This window comes from Phascolarctos cinereus, unplaced genomic scaffold (genome assembly GCF_003287225.1).
Source record: "Phascolarctos cinereus isolate Bilbo 61053 unplaced genomic scaffold, phaCin_HiC Scaffold_4;HRSCAF=312, whole genome shotgun sequence".
Lineage (NCBI taxonomy): Eukaryota > Metazoa > Chordata > Mammalia > Diprotodontia > Phascolarctidae > Phascolarctos > Phascolarctos cinereus.
The window spans coordinates 122,488,578-122,506,625 of NW_027555847.1; the positions used below are offsets into that span (position 1 = coordinate 122,488,578).

The window sequence follows — 18,048 nt, forward strand, 5'->3', positions numbered from 1 at the left end:
GCATGATGTGAGCAAAGAACTGGAGGTGGCAGGTTGCAGGGTGTGTTTTGGGGGACAGAGTAGTGTTCATGGTGTGAATGAAGACTTGGAGGGAGGGTGGGAGCCAGGTAGGCTTATGCCAGGGTCTTTGAAAGTTCGCCAAAAGAGCTTGCATTTTGTTCTGTAGACAGGAGGGTGTGATCAATTTAAGCGGAAATATCACATCAGCAGATCTGTGAATTTTAAAAAAATTATCCTAGGGGTGGTATGAGGTAGATTGGAAGAGAGAGATAGTACAGCTTGTAACAGCTTAGGCAGAGAGAATGCTCGTGTAGTGCAGTGAGGAAGGAGGAAAAGGAAGAGAAAGATGGAGGGTATTGCAGAGGTGGTGTCTTCCCTCTTTGTCATTGCTTGTTTCTGGTGATTACCAATTTCTGTTGTCAATTCTAAGATTATACTATTTATACATAGGAGAATGAATGGTGATACCATTTTTGAGATGAACAAAATGAAAAGAAAGCAATTTGTAGTTATTATTTCAATTATTTTATTAATGGGGAAGGGTGGAAGGCAATTAGTACATTACATCTAACAGATTATATTTGCTTTATAATTATCAGAGACAGCAGCTAAGAAACCCAAGTGGGATGACTTGAAAAAGAAAAAGAGAGAACTAAGACAGAGCAGACAACTCAGTGATAAAAGCAACTATGACACCGTTTTCAAGGCAAAGCAAATTTGGGAATCCTTAAGAAGGTAATATTGGTTCAAACTGTTGTTGTATCAGCCTTTTGTGATGATAGAGATCTGCATACCTTGTAAATATTGAAATGACTTAAAAATCAAGAACATAGAAATCTATTATTTGGAGAAAAGTCACAATCCCAATTAGTGAGTCAGTGCAGAAACTGAGAAATCATTGAGCTATTATGATGAACATTTGTTCATCAAAATGCATGAGTGTTACAGTGATTTGTCATTCTTCTTGAGACATCTCTGAGAAAAATAACATTGCTTGAGTAATGTATGAGTGTTTCATATTACAGGCTGGGTTTATTTTTCTTTTTACTTCTGACATTATTTCTGACTTGTATGATTTAAGATTTTATCTGATGCCTCTGAAAAAATAACTTTTTTTGGAGTGTTAGTTTTATGTGTTTTTATTTAGGAATTTACTGCCTTCATAGAATCAGTATGCCGCACTGGGCAAACACGTACCTATTGCAATGTCCAATTTCAGAAAAGTCTTTCTTATTTAGGTTGTGATTTCTTCTTGTCTTTTTGTTCATAGAAAAAATTGTGACAAAGAAAAAAGAACGCAGTTGATGAGTGAATTACAGAAGTTGCTTCAGGGCAAGATTAAAAGTGTAAGTAAAATATAGTCACCAACATAATTTTAAAAACTAAACTCATTAATATCTCCATGAGATATTAATTAATATTAACCAATATGGCAGATAAAATTTTTGATTCTTCAAACATCACTTAACTAAACATTTCAGGTATAATTTATTAATTAAATTTCATAGTAAGGGAGATTTACTGGTGGGTTTTGAATATACCAAGTGTCCCCTCCAGTCCTCTCGCTTGCTGCTTTACAGGGTAGACTAGTAAATTTAGGCTTTCGTGTGACTTTTTTTTTATCCAGTCCTGTGATTTCATTGCCGTTTCAAATCCAAGAATGTCCAGACTCACTATACTAATGCAGATCTATAACTCGTCTGCAACTTAGTATTAATAAGTTGCCTAGGATACTGAGTGGTTAAGTTATAACCACAGGGTTAAGTTAAAAGCCAATATGTTTTATAGGTGCCACTTGACCCAAATTTTCTCATTTCCACAAAGACTGGCTTTTATCCACTAGATCAAAATGTTCCTCATTTGAGTAACTTCTTTTAAATAGATTAAGAGTTCTTAGGTAGATTCAAGTGGTTTTTAGTGGAGTAACGTTCTTTTAAAATATCTTAGAATTCCATGTAGGTTAGTTTAACACTGACAATTGTTGGCATTTTAAAAAATCTGTAATGCAGACTAGTTTTACAGTTGCTTCTTTCATTCATCTCTTCACTACCTTTACTATCATACACAGAGCACTGGGTTTGGAGTCAGAGGAACAGAATTCAAATATTAGCTCTGCTTACTCATGGGACCTTCGGGCAAGTTGGTTTCCCTCTCTAGCCCATAGTTTCCTTGTCTCTGAAATGAAAAGGTTGGAATGTATAACATCTAAGTTCCTTCCAACTGTAAATTTGTGATTCTCTTTAAAAACTTGTAGTAGTAGAGCTTAGTGTTATGCAGTAATTGCTATTGGGACTTGTTTATGTTGTCTTGTACAAAACAACTTTTACAGTATTATGTTTCTGTGGTTGAAAAACACTTGGATAAAGCATTCATGCCAATATGTGGAGGATTCATAGGGGCAGCCTTTGCCCTGCCATCATACACTTTGAAGTGGGAGCATTTCTAGGAAGAATTGAGAGATAGATTGTTTTTACTTTACTAACTGCAGTGGATGCCACCAGATGTCTGGAGCTGGGAATATTCAGCACTTGACATAAAAAGATTCACCATGTGCTTTACAAATTATACCTATATTACTAATTTGTGTTACATATCAAAGACTAGCTAAATCTTAGGGAATCAATTCCAACCTTCATTAGAAAGTCATGGTTTTAAAAAACTGAGCACTATGTGGAGCTGAATTGGCTAAGTATAGGGTCAAGATTAGAAAGGAAAGAAAGTGAAATCAAGGTAGGGATGACGATCTGGAAAGCATTATTGTATGGAGGCCAGTCAAGCAGGTTCAAGGTTTAAGGTGCAGTATGCACTTGTGGACCATAAAGTGAAAACCATTTCACTAATTAAAAATGAAAGCAGTACTTTACAAGGATCAGATATTTCTCCCCTCTACAGTTACCAAGAACTCAGAAAAGCAGTCTGAATGTAATTGAAACTCAGGAATAACCTCAGGTGCCCTTTTCCAAACCACAGCTAAGCCTTTTCTTCCTCAGGCCACTTTGTATCTAATGCTCTAGGATGGACCTGGGCAAAGGGACAGAGAAGAACTATACAAATGAAGTATTCTGTACTGGAAGATCCCAGGGGAAAGAGTATGGAAAGTATCCTGGAGTATCCTGACTCCCCCTCCAGGATCAGTGTATCATGGGGTGTGAGGGAAGTTATGATCAGTGCTGGAGAGCATGGCTAGAGATACACTGTCATTGAAGGGAAACAAGGCCTCAGTGAGGGCAGTTAAATGGAATGAGTTTGAAAGAAAGACGTCCAAAGTAAAAAGAAGTTTGTTCTTTATGAAATGAGAATTCAAGAGGATATAATGGAAAGTTGGGTAAGGATGAGAGAATGGGAGTTGAAGGTTGGGGGTGATGTGTTCTTATGTGTCCAGGGATAAAGAAATAGCCATAGAGGAAATTGTTGATATAAAGGGTAGTAGTGGTTGGTAGATGAAAAATAATGGTCCTAGTCTTGAGGAGATATTGTTATTCATCAAGGGCTAGGAGTAGACAACCTAAGTCATTCCCTCCTGTACCACTGGCCACTAGGCAGGGTCTGGGTCTGAATTACTTTCAGATTATTGCTCTTGTTGTGGCTAATTATAACAAATCTTTTCCGTGCAGATTGCATTTGCACATGATTCAACCCGTATTATCCAGTGTTACATTCAATATGGTAATGAGGAACAAAGGAAGGAGACATTTGAAGAATTAAAAGGTATTTTTTTAATGTTACATGTTCAAGTTGAAGATTTCTAACTAAATTTCTTTCTCCTGTAATAATACAACATTAAAGGTTGGTTAGTGGTGGTATGAAAAACAGCACTGATGCACAGGAGAGAAAGGATCACCCTGACATGTGGCTCTGTGTCCTTAGAGAAGTCCCTTAACTTTTCAGTGTCTCACTAAAAGCATGTATTGTACGACTGTCCAGTCACAGCTCTGTGTTGGTAGTAGAGGGAGTTTCTTCACCAAGAGAATACCATTGAAATAACAGGTCCATACCCTCCCAAAAGATACTGTGCCTTCTGTCTTAATACCGTATTTCCAACCTTCTTTGGATAGGAGAGGTAAAGTAATGTCAATCGGACTGCAGCTGGTTTCTAACCTGTGCTTGGCTGGAGCTGAACAAAGCAGGCTAGAGAGAGGAGAGTCAGGAATCAAACAGAAGTTTAATTTCAGAGTGAGGGAAATGTCTTGCAAGCAAGGACACATGCCAGAGCCGCACCCCTAGAGGGGGGCCTGAGGCAATGTGGGGAGATCTCAATAATTAGGCCTATGGCTACTCAGTGATTTGTAGCCCTGACAATGAAAGATAACAGCAACAATGTGACAAGTTTGATTGATAGCAGGGCTTCATGACCAGAAACAATTCTGGGATTTTGCTGTGGCCAAGATCATCCAGAGGCTGAACACAGAGGATTGTTGTCATGCCAAACTCAGGGCACAGCTTGCTTGCTGGGCCTTAGCTCTGGAAATCGGGGTGTCTTCTAATATCCTGACGGTGGGTATTAATTTATACATGAGTCCCCAGGATCATGACTTAAAATGTATACAGCATTTTCTTTGTTTAACAAGGATTCAAATGAAAATACTGAAGAATTGTAATTTACTTTGTTTTTCAGAGAATTGGGTTGAATTGAGTAAGTCCAAGTATTCCAGAAATGTTGTTAAGAAATTTCTCATGTACGGGTAAGTAATTTAGAGGTTTTCTGGTTTGATTTGGTTTGATTTTCTAAGAAATGAAAACATGCTAAAATTAATATAAAATGTGGTGGTGCTTCTACAGTTCTGAAAGGTGTATCATATGTCCTGAAGGACTGATTGAAGGAAGAAAATGGAATAATTAACTTGTAATTTTGTTGCTACTGTTTAACCCATTCTCCATGTTTTTCTTCAGAACTCAAATACTTAAAATTATTTAAGAAATTTTCAGGAGAAAGTTGGACCAACTGAATTGAATGAGGTCAGTTTAGTGCTTACTATGTGCCAGGAACTTTTCTAAGCACTGGGTTGGGGATACAAAGGCAAAAACAGTGCCTACCTTCGAGGAGCTCATATCCTAATGGGTGCAAGAGTCGATGGAAGGTAATATCAGGGAGGGCTGTGGCAGTTAAGGGCAGCAGGGGAGTGAGAAAGGAGGATTTCTGTGGCTGGGAAAGCCTGAGAAAAGACTCTCCCACTGAAGGTTGACTTCGAGCCATCTTGAAGAAAGCCAGTAAATAGAGGCAAGAAGAGAGAGTAGTGCGTAATTGATAGCATATTCCTCCCTGCCCCCCCGCCAAAAAAAGTTACAGTTTTATACCAAAGATAATTTCAGTGATTCATTTCTATATGTTTGCTTCTCTTTGATCCTATTGATTTAGAAGAGCTGGTTTATCTCTGTTGTGATTTCCCATTTCACTTTTTCTTTCAATTCTCCTACATACACTGAGGAGTTAGGTAAAACTGAGGTTGTAAATTTGTATCTTGAACTTATCTTACCTGTCTTCATTTCTTTTTTTCCTTACGTGTACAGAAATAAATCACAAATTGCAGAAATAATAAAAAGTTTTAAAGGCCAAGTGCGGAAGATGTTGCGCCATGCAGAAGCATCCGCAGTAGTGGAATATGCTTACAATGACAAAGCAATTTTGGAACAGCGGAATATGCTTGTAGAAGAGCTCTATGGGAATACATTCCAGCTTTACAGGGTATGGTTTCTTATGTGTTTTTAGGCTTTTTCCTCCTTGCCTTTTTTAAGAATGCTTTCCTTTCTTGTTTGGTCATTTAATAGACTTTATTGTAACTACTTTTCTAAAAGTTGTTTTTTCTTTCCTCCAGGGACTTCTTTTTAAATTAAACATTTAATTACCCACCCTGGAATCTAGTTTATAATACTTCATTCTTATTTGTACCATTGATCAGTGATTAAAACTCTCAAAATTACAGTGGTTTATCTCATACCAAAAACTTTTTTGAAACTTCATTGTCACAGAGAAATGTCCTTGTACAGATGACATTTGTCCACATTTTAACAAGGATAGAGAAAACTTAGGCCAGGGGTGGGGTCATTGTAGGGACTGGACCTGAGAATGTCAAGAGAAGTGTAGGAAAAGGGAGAGGGGAAGAACCAGTCAAGGAATACACAGAAAGAGTAATTTTATTAGAGGTGATGTAGCTTTAGTCCTTAGCCTATTTGGAATTGAGTTTCAGGGTTAAAAGTAATATTTTCATGTCTTTCTAATAGCCTTATTTTTTTTTTACTCATGGCTATGGTATCTGATGCACAAAATGAGTCATGGCAAGCTTTTGTCAACTGCTTTTATATACTCTTGCAGTTGGTGGTAATTTTGTGATTAGTTTGATTTGCTTGGCACATTATTCACACTGATACAGAGAGGGAGAAAAGGTAATTAAATAACTAGGGACCAGTATGAATGTACACAAAGTTTTACTATGTAATGCAAATATTTTTCATTACTCTGGACTTCTGGAACCTTTTTTGAACTTGTTACTGGTTTCTTTTCAGTCTGCAATTCACCCAACTCTGGAAAAAGTGTTAGAGGTACAGCCTGATAAGCAAGAGGCTATTATGGATGAAATGAAACAGATTCTTACGCCAATGGCTCAAAAGTAAGGGGGAAAAAAATTTTTTTCCCAAGAACTAATAGCTGGGTAAAATTTATCCTTTTGGTTGAGGGGAGGGAGTGAACCTTGTCTAAATATTGTATTAAAAAAGATTGTTCTGTATTTGATGCTTCTCCTTCCCCGTTGTTCATTGGTTTCTCACTGTCCTATAATCTGGCTTCTGACCCCACCACTTTACTGAAACTACTCTCTCCAGGGTAACTAATGATCTTAATTGCTAAATCAATAAGTATTAAGTGTCTACTGTGTGGCAAACTTCATGCCATGCTCTGGCATATAACAAATGGAATGATCTCTACTCACAAGGAATTTACATTTTAACAGGGTGGACAAGAAGTACATATGTAAATAGTACAAGGTAGTTCAAGAGGGAGGGCCATTTTTTCAGTCCTTGTCCTTCTTGAATTTTGTGCAGCATATGATGTTAAATATCCCTTCCTTGTACTTTTTCCTCCCACCTTTGGTTTCCGTGACCCTCTTCTCTCATGGTTCTCTCATTTGTTTGACTACTCCTTAGTCTCTTTCACTAATTTACTTCCTAATTTAATTCATAATTTCTTCCCTAATTTTCCCCATCTGAAAATAATTTCAAATTTCTTATAGAGTACTCTCTGTATTTTTCTTTATCTTTACCACATACATATTTGTATAAGTCTCATTCTCTCCATTTCTTGAAAACAGAATGTATCTTTTTCATCTTTCTAATTCCAGTGTCTTTGCACATAGTAGAATCATAATTAATATCTGAAGAGTTGAATTGCATTTTTCTTGTCTGCCCACAGTATCACATAGTGGAAAAAAGGCTGGAATTTAAATTAGGAGACCTAGGTTTAAATCTTAGCTCTAGTATTTACTACCTGTGTGATCTTAGGAAAGTCACTTTATCTCTACTAGCCTCAGTTTCCTCATCTGTAATAATACTTGTATTGCTTACTTCAAAGAGTTGAGAAGATTAAAAGTGATCCAGTATCATTTTTTTATTGATCCTTTTTACAAGTAATTGATTTCGCCCTGTAACTACTTTTGTAAGTCATGGTTCTTTGTCTCTGAACTTAGTACAGAGAATAGCTAGCCTGTAATGGGTTAAGTTTTAAAATTCCAGCTTTCTTGCCCCAAGGAATTTAACTGACCTTGGAGAATGGGTGTGAACATAAAGGGAGTTTGGGCTTAATATGTTTATGCTACCAAGCTATCATTTAAGAATATTGGGGGGGGGAGGGGGAACGCAACTGGGTGGCGCAGTGGATAGAGTAACCAGCTTTGGAGTCAGAGGGACCCAAGTTCAAATTCGGCCCCAGACACCTAACACTTACTAGCTGTATGACTCCGCGCAAGTCACTTACCTTCAGTTGCCTCACGGGGGGAAAAAAAGAATATCTGGTTTACTGTCCAAAAGTCAGTGCTGCTACCTCATAACCTGGACTAGAAGAGTAGGCTAGTTTAATTAGGACCTATCTTACCTGCCAACTCTGAATTCCTAAAGTCCAAGCAACATAGCAGCCCTTACAAAACAAGGTCAGGAACCAAATCAGGGGGAACTCCTCCCCTTTTCTTTTTTGCTGTTTTAGTATTAAAAGAGAACTTTATGTAATAAGGTAGCAATGTGAAGTGCCACTTTATGGCTTTTTTTTTTTTTTTGCTGGGCAGGGGTTAAGTGACTTGCCTAGGGTCACACAACTAGTAAGTGTCCAGTGTCTGAGGTGGGATTTGAGCTCAGGTCCTCCTGACTCCAGGGCTGTGTTCTATCTATAGCACCACCTAGCTGCCCCAACTCTATAGCTTTTTCATAGATGTGGCATTTTGATTTATTATATTGCAAGCTTCTAGATAAGAGAGACAATATCTGTTATCCTGTTTCATATAGCACAATGTACATGTGGTTATGGAATGCCATTTAATCACAGTGAAATGTCCTTGCAAATAAAATACAACATTGTATTTGACTTTGAAAGCAGGTCCGATAACGTGTCTATCTTTGTAGCAACTAGTTCATATATTCTAGTTAAATGCTAGAACTTTAATTCCTTGGTCTAGTTATTCATAATTGAGTAAAAAAAAAGCAGTTATTGCAATATTCTAAACATGCTACATTAGGCTTCGCTCTATTGTTGCAGTTAGCAAAACCATTTGCCAGTTTATTTTAAATGGTACCTGACACTGTTCATTTTAGTGCAGAATAAATTCTCAAGGTGATTGGCCCCAACTTTTCTTGTTTTTATTTACAGAGAAACCGTAATTAAACATTCACTGGTTCATAAAGTATTCTTGGACTTTTTCACCTATGCACCCCCAAAACTCAGATCAGTAAGTTTTTCCATAATTTCATTGTTATTTTTAGACTTACTGTGTAGAGTTGAATGACAATAAGATTAATATCTTTTTTTTTATTTCGATTCTTGCCTATTTGAAATAAAGTAGTTGGGCAGGGTTAGGGAGGTGGGGAGGAAAGAGAATGAATGTTGCGCACTCTATTGAAAGAATTAATAGTAAGTCATTATATAGAATTCTATTCCCTAGAAGAATATTCTCATTCTCAACCATTTGAGTAGTTTATGCATAGGCCATAGTGACCTAGGATGGTATTCCTGATAGATCAAAAGGCATCCTAGAACGTAAATAGGCTTTATTGCTTTTATAATTCACCTAACTTGCTCTCTAGATAAAAAAAGAAGGACTTGCAGCATTCAAGTAGGTTTTTAGTTCTAGAAAAATTACTGGAGTCAAAGGGATAGTGAGAACACTAATAGGGAGATACTATACAACTGAAAAAAGGTGAGGCCTAAAATATTGCGTGAATAATAATGAATTTGCAGGAAAAGGTAAGTTGCACAGCCGGCATTATTTAGTACTTCCATAACAGTTTTCCACATTGTTTTATTAGAATTTGTTTTTTCTTATGGACTCAGTTATCAGTCCTCATTGCACAATGGGAGATAGGTATAGGAACTGGTTATTGACTATATGGTGCTGATGGGAATAGAAGGGAAGTTTGTTTAAAAGTGTGTTTCATATAGTCACTTTAACAATAAACCAGGAGAAGTACATTTGTTAGGACCACCAGAGGGCATAGATTGGTTGAAACGGAGGATAGGCACCCCATGCTAAAACTGAACTCAGAGGAGATCATTTTGACTGCCTGGGCTATGCAGTTCCTGAGGACCTGGAGTCTCTGAAAAACCTAGATACCAATCTAAGGCCATAGGGTAGTGAAGCCGATTTCATAAGTTAGGGTATAGCTATCTTCAACAAGTGACTAGTAAATTACTACTAAACTCTCTTTTCAAGGAGCAGGGCTGGAGAGAATCTAGATTGAGGAATGTCAGGTTCAAACAGGAGAGGTTATGAATAGCAGCCTGGAATCTAATAGATGTTAGTTGGATAAATCCAGGAGACCTGTTATGTCATGGAGAGTGTATAAATATGTATGTGAGTGGGTAAAGCCAAATGAAAATTTAGTGTTTAATCCTCTTGAGTTTTAATTTAAATTTATTTTTCCTCGTTATACAATCTCTTTGATCGTTGGTTCCTTATTTACATGATGATTAGTAATGTGACTGATTTTTAAGCAACTCCTTTCACACCCTGTATACCTATAAGTGAATATTTTCCCCTTTCAAATTAGCCAAACTTTGGAGCCTATATTTTTATCACAATAATGCTACCATTATTCTAAGCAGGTTTGGACTTCTTTAACTGCTCTGGTTATCATTAAATTACATTAGTAAATTTGTTAAACTTTCAGGTAATGGTTCCTGATACAAAACTGTTTCCTTAATAGAGTAAAACTAAATTCTCATCCCTTAGTTTTCTTAATATTTAGTTTTCATTTTTAGTTCCCAATTATAATTTCTTACTATATCTTGTGAAATCAAAGTTATGCAGTCTTAACTGGTAGAAGATAATCTTAGATTATGTAATCCAGCCCTCTTGTTTCACTGACAGGGAAATTGTTACCAAAAAAGTTATTTTGCTAATATGTGTTCAACTAAGGTAAAAGTAGCATGTTCTGGAAAAGAATTGTCTTTTTTTTTTTAATAGTAAATGGCCATCTTCTTTAATTGCAAATTCAAATAGCATAGGAATGCAAATAAACATTTAAAGACATGTTTCTACTTGGATGCCTAATCTTTTTTTATTTTAGTGTTTTTTAAGAATATTTTTATTTTATTTTTTCTGAATTGTATGTAAAAAACAATTAACATTTTTTTTAAATTTTTGGGTTCCAAGTTCCTTCCTTCTCCCCTCTTTGAGAAGGCAAACACTTTGACATAGATTATACATCTCATGCAAAACATATTTCCATATTAACCATGTTGCAAAAGAAAACACAGATTAAAAAAAAACAAGAAAGATAAAGTTTAAAAAAATATGCTTTGATCTGCAGTCAGACTTCATCAACTCTTTCTCTAGAAGTGGATAACATTTTTCATCATAAGTCCTTTGGAATTGTCTTGTATCATTGTATTGCTGATAATAGCTTAAGCCATTCATAGTTGATAATTGTACAGTACTGCTCTTATTGTGTACGATGATTTCCTGGATATCTTCCCAGGTTTTTGTGAAACCATCCTGCTCATCATTTCTTAGAGCACAATAGTATTCCATCTCAGTCATCTACCACAACTTGTTCAACCATTCCCAAATGATGGACATCCCTTCAATTTCCAATTCTTTGCCACCACAAAAGAGCTACTATAAATATTTTTGTACATATAAGTTTTTTTTCTTTTTTCTTTGATCTCTTTGGGATACAGATCTACTAGTGGTATTGCTGGGTCAAAGGGCATGCACAGTTTTATAGCTCTTTTGGCATAGTTCCAAAATGGTTAGATCAGTTCACAACTCCACCAAAAGTGCATTAGTGTCACAATTTTTCCACATCCCCTCCAACATTTATCATTTCAGCCAATCTGATAGGTGTGAGGTAGTACCACAGAGTTGTTCATTGTCTTTTTTTAAAAGAAGAAACATATATTGTTAAAACATAAGTAGTTAATAGACAATATCTGTCACCATATGCTTACTTAGGATTTTTTTTAAAAGAATTTAGCTTGCTATATGACAGAATGCTCTGAATCATTAACAATTAGAGAAATGTGAATTAAAGCAACTCCAAGGTTCCACCTCTTAGTCATCAGATTAGCAAAGATGACCACAAAAAAGGAAAATAACAGATGTTGAAAGGGCTTCACGGAAGTAGACGTCATAGTGTGTTGTTGGTAGAACTGTGGTTGGTATAGTTTTATTCTGTAAGTATTTTGGAGCTATGCCCAAAAAGTTAATAAATTGCAAATATACATTGATCCATTGATACCAGTATGAGGCCTGTATCCCAGAGAGATCAAAGAAGAGGAAAAGAACCCATGTGGAAAAAAATGATCATATCAGGTCTTTTGGTAGAAGCAAAGAACTAGAAACTAAGGGGTTGCCCATCAGTTGAGGAATGGCTGAACAAATTATGATATATGAAAGTAATAGAATACTTGTGCCATGAGAAATGGTGAAGGGGAAAGAGTCCAGTTTTACACATGGTGAGTTTGAGATGTCTCTGAGACATTCAGTTTGAAACATCCAATAGTCAGTTGGTGATTCAGGACTGAAGCTGAGGAAAGAGACTTGAGTCCAGGGATATCAATCTGAGAGTGATCCATTCATAACACCATTTCCATCCAAAAGAATAAAACCATAATTAATATCAAATTTGGACAATAATTAATCAGTTAGGGAGATCAGGAGAGGCTTTGTGCAGAAGTAAAATCATTTTCTTTTTTTGTTCCCTAGGAAATGATTGAAGCAATCAGAGAAGCTGTAATATACCTTGCACATACACATGATGGAGCTAGAGTAGCCATGTACTGTCTGTGGCATGGCACACCAAAGGTATGCTGTACAAACTCAGCGCAAAGGGGGCGAGAATGTAACCTATCCGTTGTCACCAAGTTTCTTTGTCTCTTATTTAGGTTTAAAATCTCCTTTGAACCTTGTCTTAATGAACATTGATAGCATTTCTCTTTTCAAAATTCCCTCTTCTGCGTTTATATGCATCAGCAGTCGTCTGAGTGTAGAAGTTTTGCACAGTTTGATACGATGTTTTAATTTAAATGTTTTATGGAGATTGTTATTCAATAAAACCACTTCTGTGTTTACATGACTATATAAAGGATTAGTGTTTGCCATGCTACTCCATTCTGGTCAGTTTCACTGGGGCAGAGTATAAGTTCTTAATGTTTTGATAAATCAGAAAAGAGCTCATTTATTGGGAAGACGTGATGAAAAGCAAAATACTTGGTGATTAGCTATTTAATTATTTGAAATAATGGGTAAGAAATTAGACATCTATAATACCTATATTTGTTATTTTAGAAATCAGTAAATGTGAGATATAATCTTGTTTTGACTCAGGGAGGAACACCACATTTGGGAGAAAATTGCATTCTATTCACTCTGTTATTAGTAGTACAGATTTGTTCCTTCAGATAGATATACTGAATGTGTGATGTGTTAAGCATTGTGGGGGGTATGATAAGATCCTTATTGATATTAGAGTATAGTAGAGATAAAATATTCAAAGTGACGGTGATTTAAGGTGGCAATTAAATTATCAGAATGGTGATAGTCTTATATCAAAAATGGTCTGTTATAGGTTTATAATAGTTTTGTCTTCTAATTCACAAATTAAAAAGTATGATCTAAAATTTAACATTTTAAATGCTGAAGCAAATAAACTGAGCCACTTAGTATTATGTTTAATGATCAGATCTATTAGAAACAATATTTTTATTTATGATATTTAAAAACTGTTTGAAAGACAATTGCACAAGGAAGACGTCAAGAGGTTTGGTTCATATACACTATTATGAAAGTACTTCAAGAAAATTATAGAAAATAACTTTACACACATAGCATTAAAGTTGTGAGGCAAGAATAGCATGTTTATCCAGCAGAAAGGGGGAAAAAAGTCAAAGGTACAGTTTGTCTGTTAGATCACAACAATTAGTTTTGTGTAGCTTTAAAGACTCTCAGGTTGAGATAAAGATACTGCAAATACAAAGTAGCTTTATGAAAACAGACAGTTTGGGGGAAAAAATAATAAATAAAATTTTTAAAAAGCAGACAGTTTTTCCATTTGTATTTTTAAAAATATTTTCTGCTTGATATATTTTAATGTATGTTAGTATTTACATTATGCTGCATTGTTTTGATCAGTGACTTATAATTTTTAGAATGCAGGGACCTACTAAACCTTAACTAAGTCTTATACATTATTTGATTGTAATTATCTACAAATTTGGGGCCCATTATTTTACTTCAGCATTGGATCTTGTCTGTATTATTCCAAAGAATTTTGCAGCCTTTTGGGTTTGTTCTTAGACTTGCGACCCTAGCCATTAGGCTTGATCTATTTGCCTAAAGCTCTTCACAGTAGCAGTAGCACTCCAGTTCCTAATCTCATACCATTCCTAGTCCCTGAACTAAAAATAACCTGAAGGAAAGGGTTGGGTTGCATAGGGGTAGTATAATAGTTGAAATTATGTTAGGTCAAGCTAGATATTGATAGCCGTTCTTCATTATTTAGGACTAATAAGCCATAGACTAAAAAGAGAACCAAGAACTTGGCCAGTAGGCTCTAGAAAGAAGTCTTGTATTTGTCTCCTTTTATCTAAATTTGGACCATTGCACTCAATTTAGAGTTATTTCTAGTTCTTAGACTCTTTGAAACATATTTTGGCTAGCTCCAAAAATGGTTTTATGGTAGCTTCAATGTATTATTAGAACCACTGTCCATTTTTTTTTTCACATTTCCAAATTTTAGAAAAACCTGAAATAAAGATTGTCTCATAGGATGGTAACTGGCAGCCCTGTCTACTGTGAATTTTAACTTTGTTGTTCTGGATCTAAATGTGTCTTACTTCAAGATCCAAATGTAGAGGCATCATTTACATTTTTTTTTCCTTTAAGGCAATTGGGGTTAAATGACTTGCCCAGGGTCACACAGCTAGTACATGTCAAGTGTTTGGTCTGAGGCCGGATTTGAACTCAGGTCCTCCTGACTTCAGGGCCAGTGCTCTACCCACTGCGCCACCTAGCTGCCCCTCATCGTTTACATTTGTTAAGAGTATTTATATGAATATCCTGTGAGAAATCAGCAAATGAAAATATAATAACGTACATTAGGGAAAATACTGTTTTATTAGACCAGATTCACTGAAGAATTTTTCTTTTTGTAGGACAGAAAAGTTATTATTAAAACAATGAAGACTTATGTTGAAAAAGTAGCCAATGTAAGTAAAATAAAACTTTAAATACATTCTGATTACAGCAAATTAGAGAAAGATTATCTTTATAGTATTTGCTTAGAATAAATCCTACTTAAGATTATGAAACTGCATTTCTTCTCAGAAAGCTGTTTGTCCTGAACTCATACATTTACTCAATGTAACTAGTTTGTGTATGCACACATAATTTGGGGTATGTGATTGATTTCAAGAATTACTTTTATTTTTTGGTCTGAATTTGATTTCAGCCAACTGCAGGGTGGAAGATTTATGTAAATACCCTTTAGCAATCAACTAACAGGGAGAGGAAATAAGTATTTGTTAAATGTTGTGTAGTAGGCATTATACTAAGTGCTTTACAAATGACTAATGGCTTCAGTTAGAAATATGATAAATTTACTGTGATAGATGATATAAATATTTTGTGGTAGAAATGATGTCTGAACTTCCATTATTCCTTTGTTTGTTGTTGCCTCTAATATCTGTGCAAATGCTTTTGGGATAATCTGTTTTAACTGAGTTTTATGGTAGGCTTTCTCCATTACTGTTTTGTGAGATAATGCTACTCATAATCCTTTACCATCCTCCTCTTGCAATTTTATTGGTATAGCTATTGGTGAAGAAACAGTTTCTACCCATGTAGGTTGGCACTCAATTTAAAGTTGTCTGTGGCTCTGAGAGTAAGTGATTTTATACAAGGTCACTTAACCAGTATGTGTGAGAGGTGATAAATGAACCAGGTTCTGATTAATAGGGTAACCTCTTTCCACTAAACTGTCTCTGTTCTCCAAAACATTTTACAAATGAGTTTATATTTTAAATTAGCATTGACCTCTACTACCATGTTGGTAAGGCTGTTTGTTAAGTAGCCTTTGCTTACCTAAGTGCAGCTTGCCCTTTTCGACAGACTTGTTACAGTAGTTGCTTTATGTTAGTTTAACTACTGGAAGGTTAATCGTCTGATTCAGTGTCTTAGCAGTTTCCCATTTTTTATCATCAGTAGTTTGTTTTTTTAATATATCAGTTCAGAGCCATTGCTTAACATTTGTTATTTTTATCTTCTCAGTTTGGTATTGATTTTCATCTCAACTTTTCCTGTTGATAAGATGGTTTTAGTTTTCATAATGGTATTTGGTACTTACCATGTGTAACATTATGAATCTCCTCAATCAAACAAACTATGCCAGAGTCTGGGGTACAGAGATAAAAAGGGGTAATCCCTGCTTTCAGAGAGCTCAAATTGGGTTAGGGGGAAGCTAGGTGGCGCAGTGGATAGAGCACTGGCCTTGGAGTCAGAAGGACCTGAGTTCAAATGTGGCTCCAGACCAAACACTTGACACTTACTAGCTGTGTGACCCTGGGCAAGTCACCTAACCCCAATTGCCAAAAAATAAGCAAAGAACTCAAATAGTATGTACAGAAATAAGTTTATGGTAATTTGAGGAGGAGGAGAAAACTCACTGAGGAATCGGAAGGCTTCATGGAGGAGGTAGCACTTGAACTGGCCCTCAGAGGGGATAAGAATTATTAAAAGCCAGAAGTTGAGAAGGTGATACATTCAAGGATTGGGAGGCAGCCTTTATAAAACCATGAAGTTAGGAGACAGAATTTGAGATTCAGGGAATCATTTTGATGGAATGTAGAATATATGAAGAGGAGTACTGTGGAATATCTGAAAAAGTGAGTTTGGGGTCAAATTTTGGAGGACTTTATGTGCTAGGCTGAGAAGTTAACATTTTATCTAAAAGACAGTAGGGAAGGTTTTTGAGCAAAGAAGTCATATGGTCTGACCTGTATCTCTCTTGAAGAAAGTATTAATGGTAGATAGTTATGAGACAGCTATATAATACAGGAGCCTGTGGCTTTTTTGGCTTCTTACTAAAAGAGGAAGCTAGTAGTACAATGGATAGAGCACCAGGCCTGCAAATAGGAAGACCTGAGTTTAAAACAGGCCACAGTCACTTATTAGCTGTGACCCTGGACAAGTCACTTAACTTCCGTTTGCCTCCATTTCATCATCTATAAAATGGAATGATAACACCTACCTCCCAGAGTTGTTGCCAGGATCAAATGAGATGATTGTAAAGCACTTAGCACAGTGCCTGGCACAGATAGGCTGTGTAAATGTTGGCTATCATTCTTATAACTATTACTTCCAAACACATTTTGCCAACTTTTAAAAATCATATTTCCCCTATAACTCACATTCATATTGAAATTGCTGAGTATCAATATACATTCCTTCATGTATATATACTTTCATACATATGTGCATAGTACATGCATGCATGTACATATTTCATACTTAATTTATCATCAAGAAAGTAATCTCATGTAAGTTGGTATTAAGCACCAAAACCTTTTCTTTTTTGCCATTTTGGATAGAAATGTTTCCAAGATATATCTGTCACCCTTCTCAGCCTTCCTAAATAAAGGGTACGACATCCTTACTTTACTGACCCAGAATCATTATTAAGAGCATTAGCTATAGTTTTATGTTGAAAAGCATAGTATTGTTGTCCTCAGATGTTATTAAGGAACATAGCTATTTGCTTCTACAATATATAGGCCAAAACCGTTCTGAACTTATGTCTGCTTTTTAGAGATCCACTGTGTCCGTAGTTATTATTGAGTATCATTTCTCTATGGTATCAGTTTGCCCTCTTTCCACTTGCTCATTTGTTATGGGCTAGTAAATCAGATAACCAACTTTATTAGAATATTCTGTAAGAGTAAATGGTTTATGATTGTGAACCTGAGTATTGGAAATCAGGAGGGAAGTATTAGGAGAGACTGCCATCATTAACAACCAGCTCCCAAGGCTCACCTGCGGCCCCAACACCTTATGTATGGACAGGAAATGTTTTCAAAGGAGCTCATGACTCCGAAACTGTATGTTCTTCGTGTGCCAAGTGTAAAGTTAGGAGATCTAGCCTTCATGACTCTTGAGATAAGCACCATCTACAAGAAGGTAAGACTAGAATTGAGATTGGATGGGGAACTGCCTATGGAGAAGGATATTTCGGCAGAAAGAGGATCACTGGTAAAGAGGTTCTAGAGATGAATCAAAGTTTTCAAAAAAATGAAAGAAGATTTCATATTAAAGAGTATGAGGTATCTATTATAGTTTGGAGCATTTTTGATGATAGACT

General features: G+C 35.9%; 1 protein-coding gene across 2 annotated transcripts in view; it reads left to right on the top strand.

Annotated features, from left to right (window-relative positions):
- Window positions 1-18,048, top strand: part of PUM3 (pumilio RNA binding family member 3) — a 35,650-nt gene that overhangs the window by 6,436 nt on the left and 11,166 nt on the right. For both annotated transcript variants that reach the window (XM_021006320.2, XM_021006321.2), the window contains exons 4-12: window positions 600-735; window positions 1,271-1,346; window positions 3,615-3,708; window positions 4,616-4,682; window positions 5,509-5,683; window positions 6,502-6,605; window positions 8,846-8,924; window positions 12,402-12,500; window positions 14,849-14,902. In XM_021006320.2, the coding sequence (XP_020861979.1) occupies window positions 600-735; window positions 1,271-1,346; window positions 3,615-3,708; window positions 4,616-4,682; window positions 5,509-5,683; window positions 6,502-6,605; window positions 8,846-8,924; window positions 12,402-12,500; window positions 14,849-14,902 (884 nt within the window). The remainder of the gene's footprint in view (window positions 1-599; window positions 736-1,270; window positions 1,347-3,614; window positions 3,709-4,615; window positions 4,683-5,508; window positions 5,684-6,501; window positions 6,606-8,845; window positions 8,925-12,401; window positions 12,501-14,848; window positions 14,903-18,048) is intronic.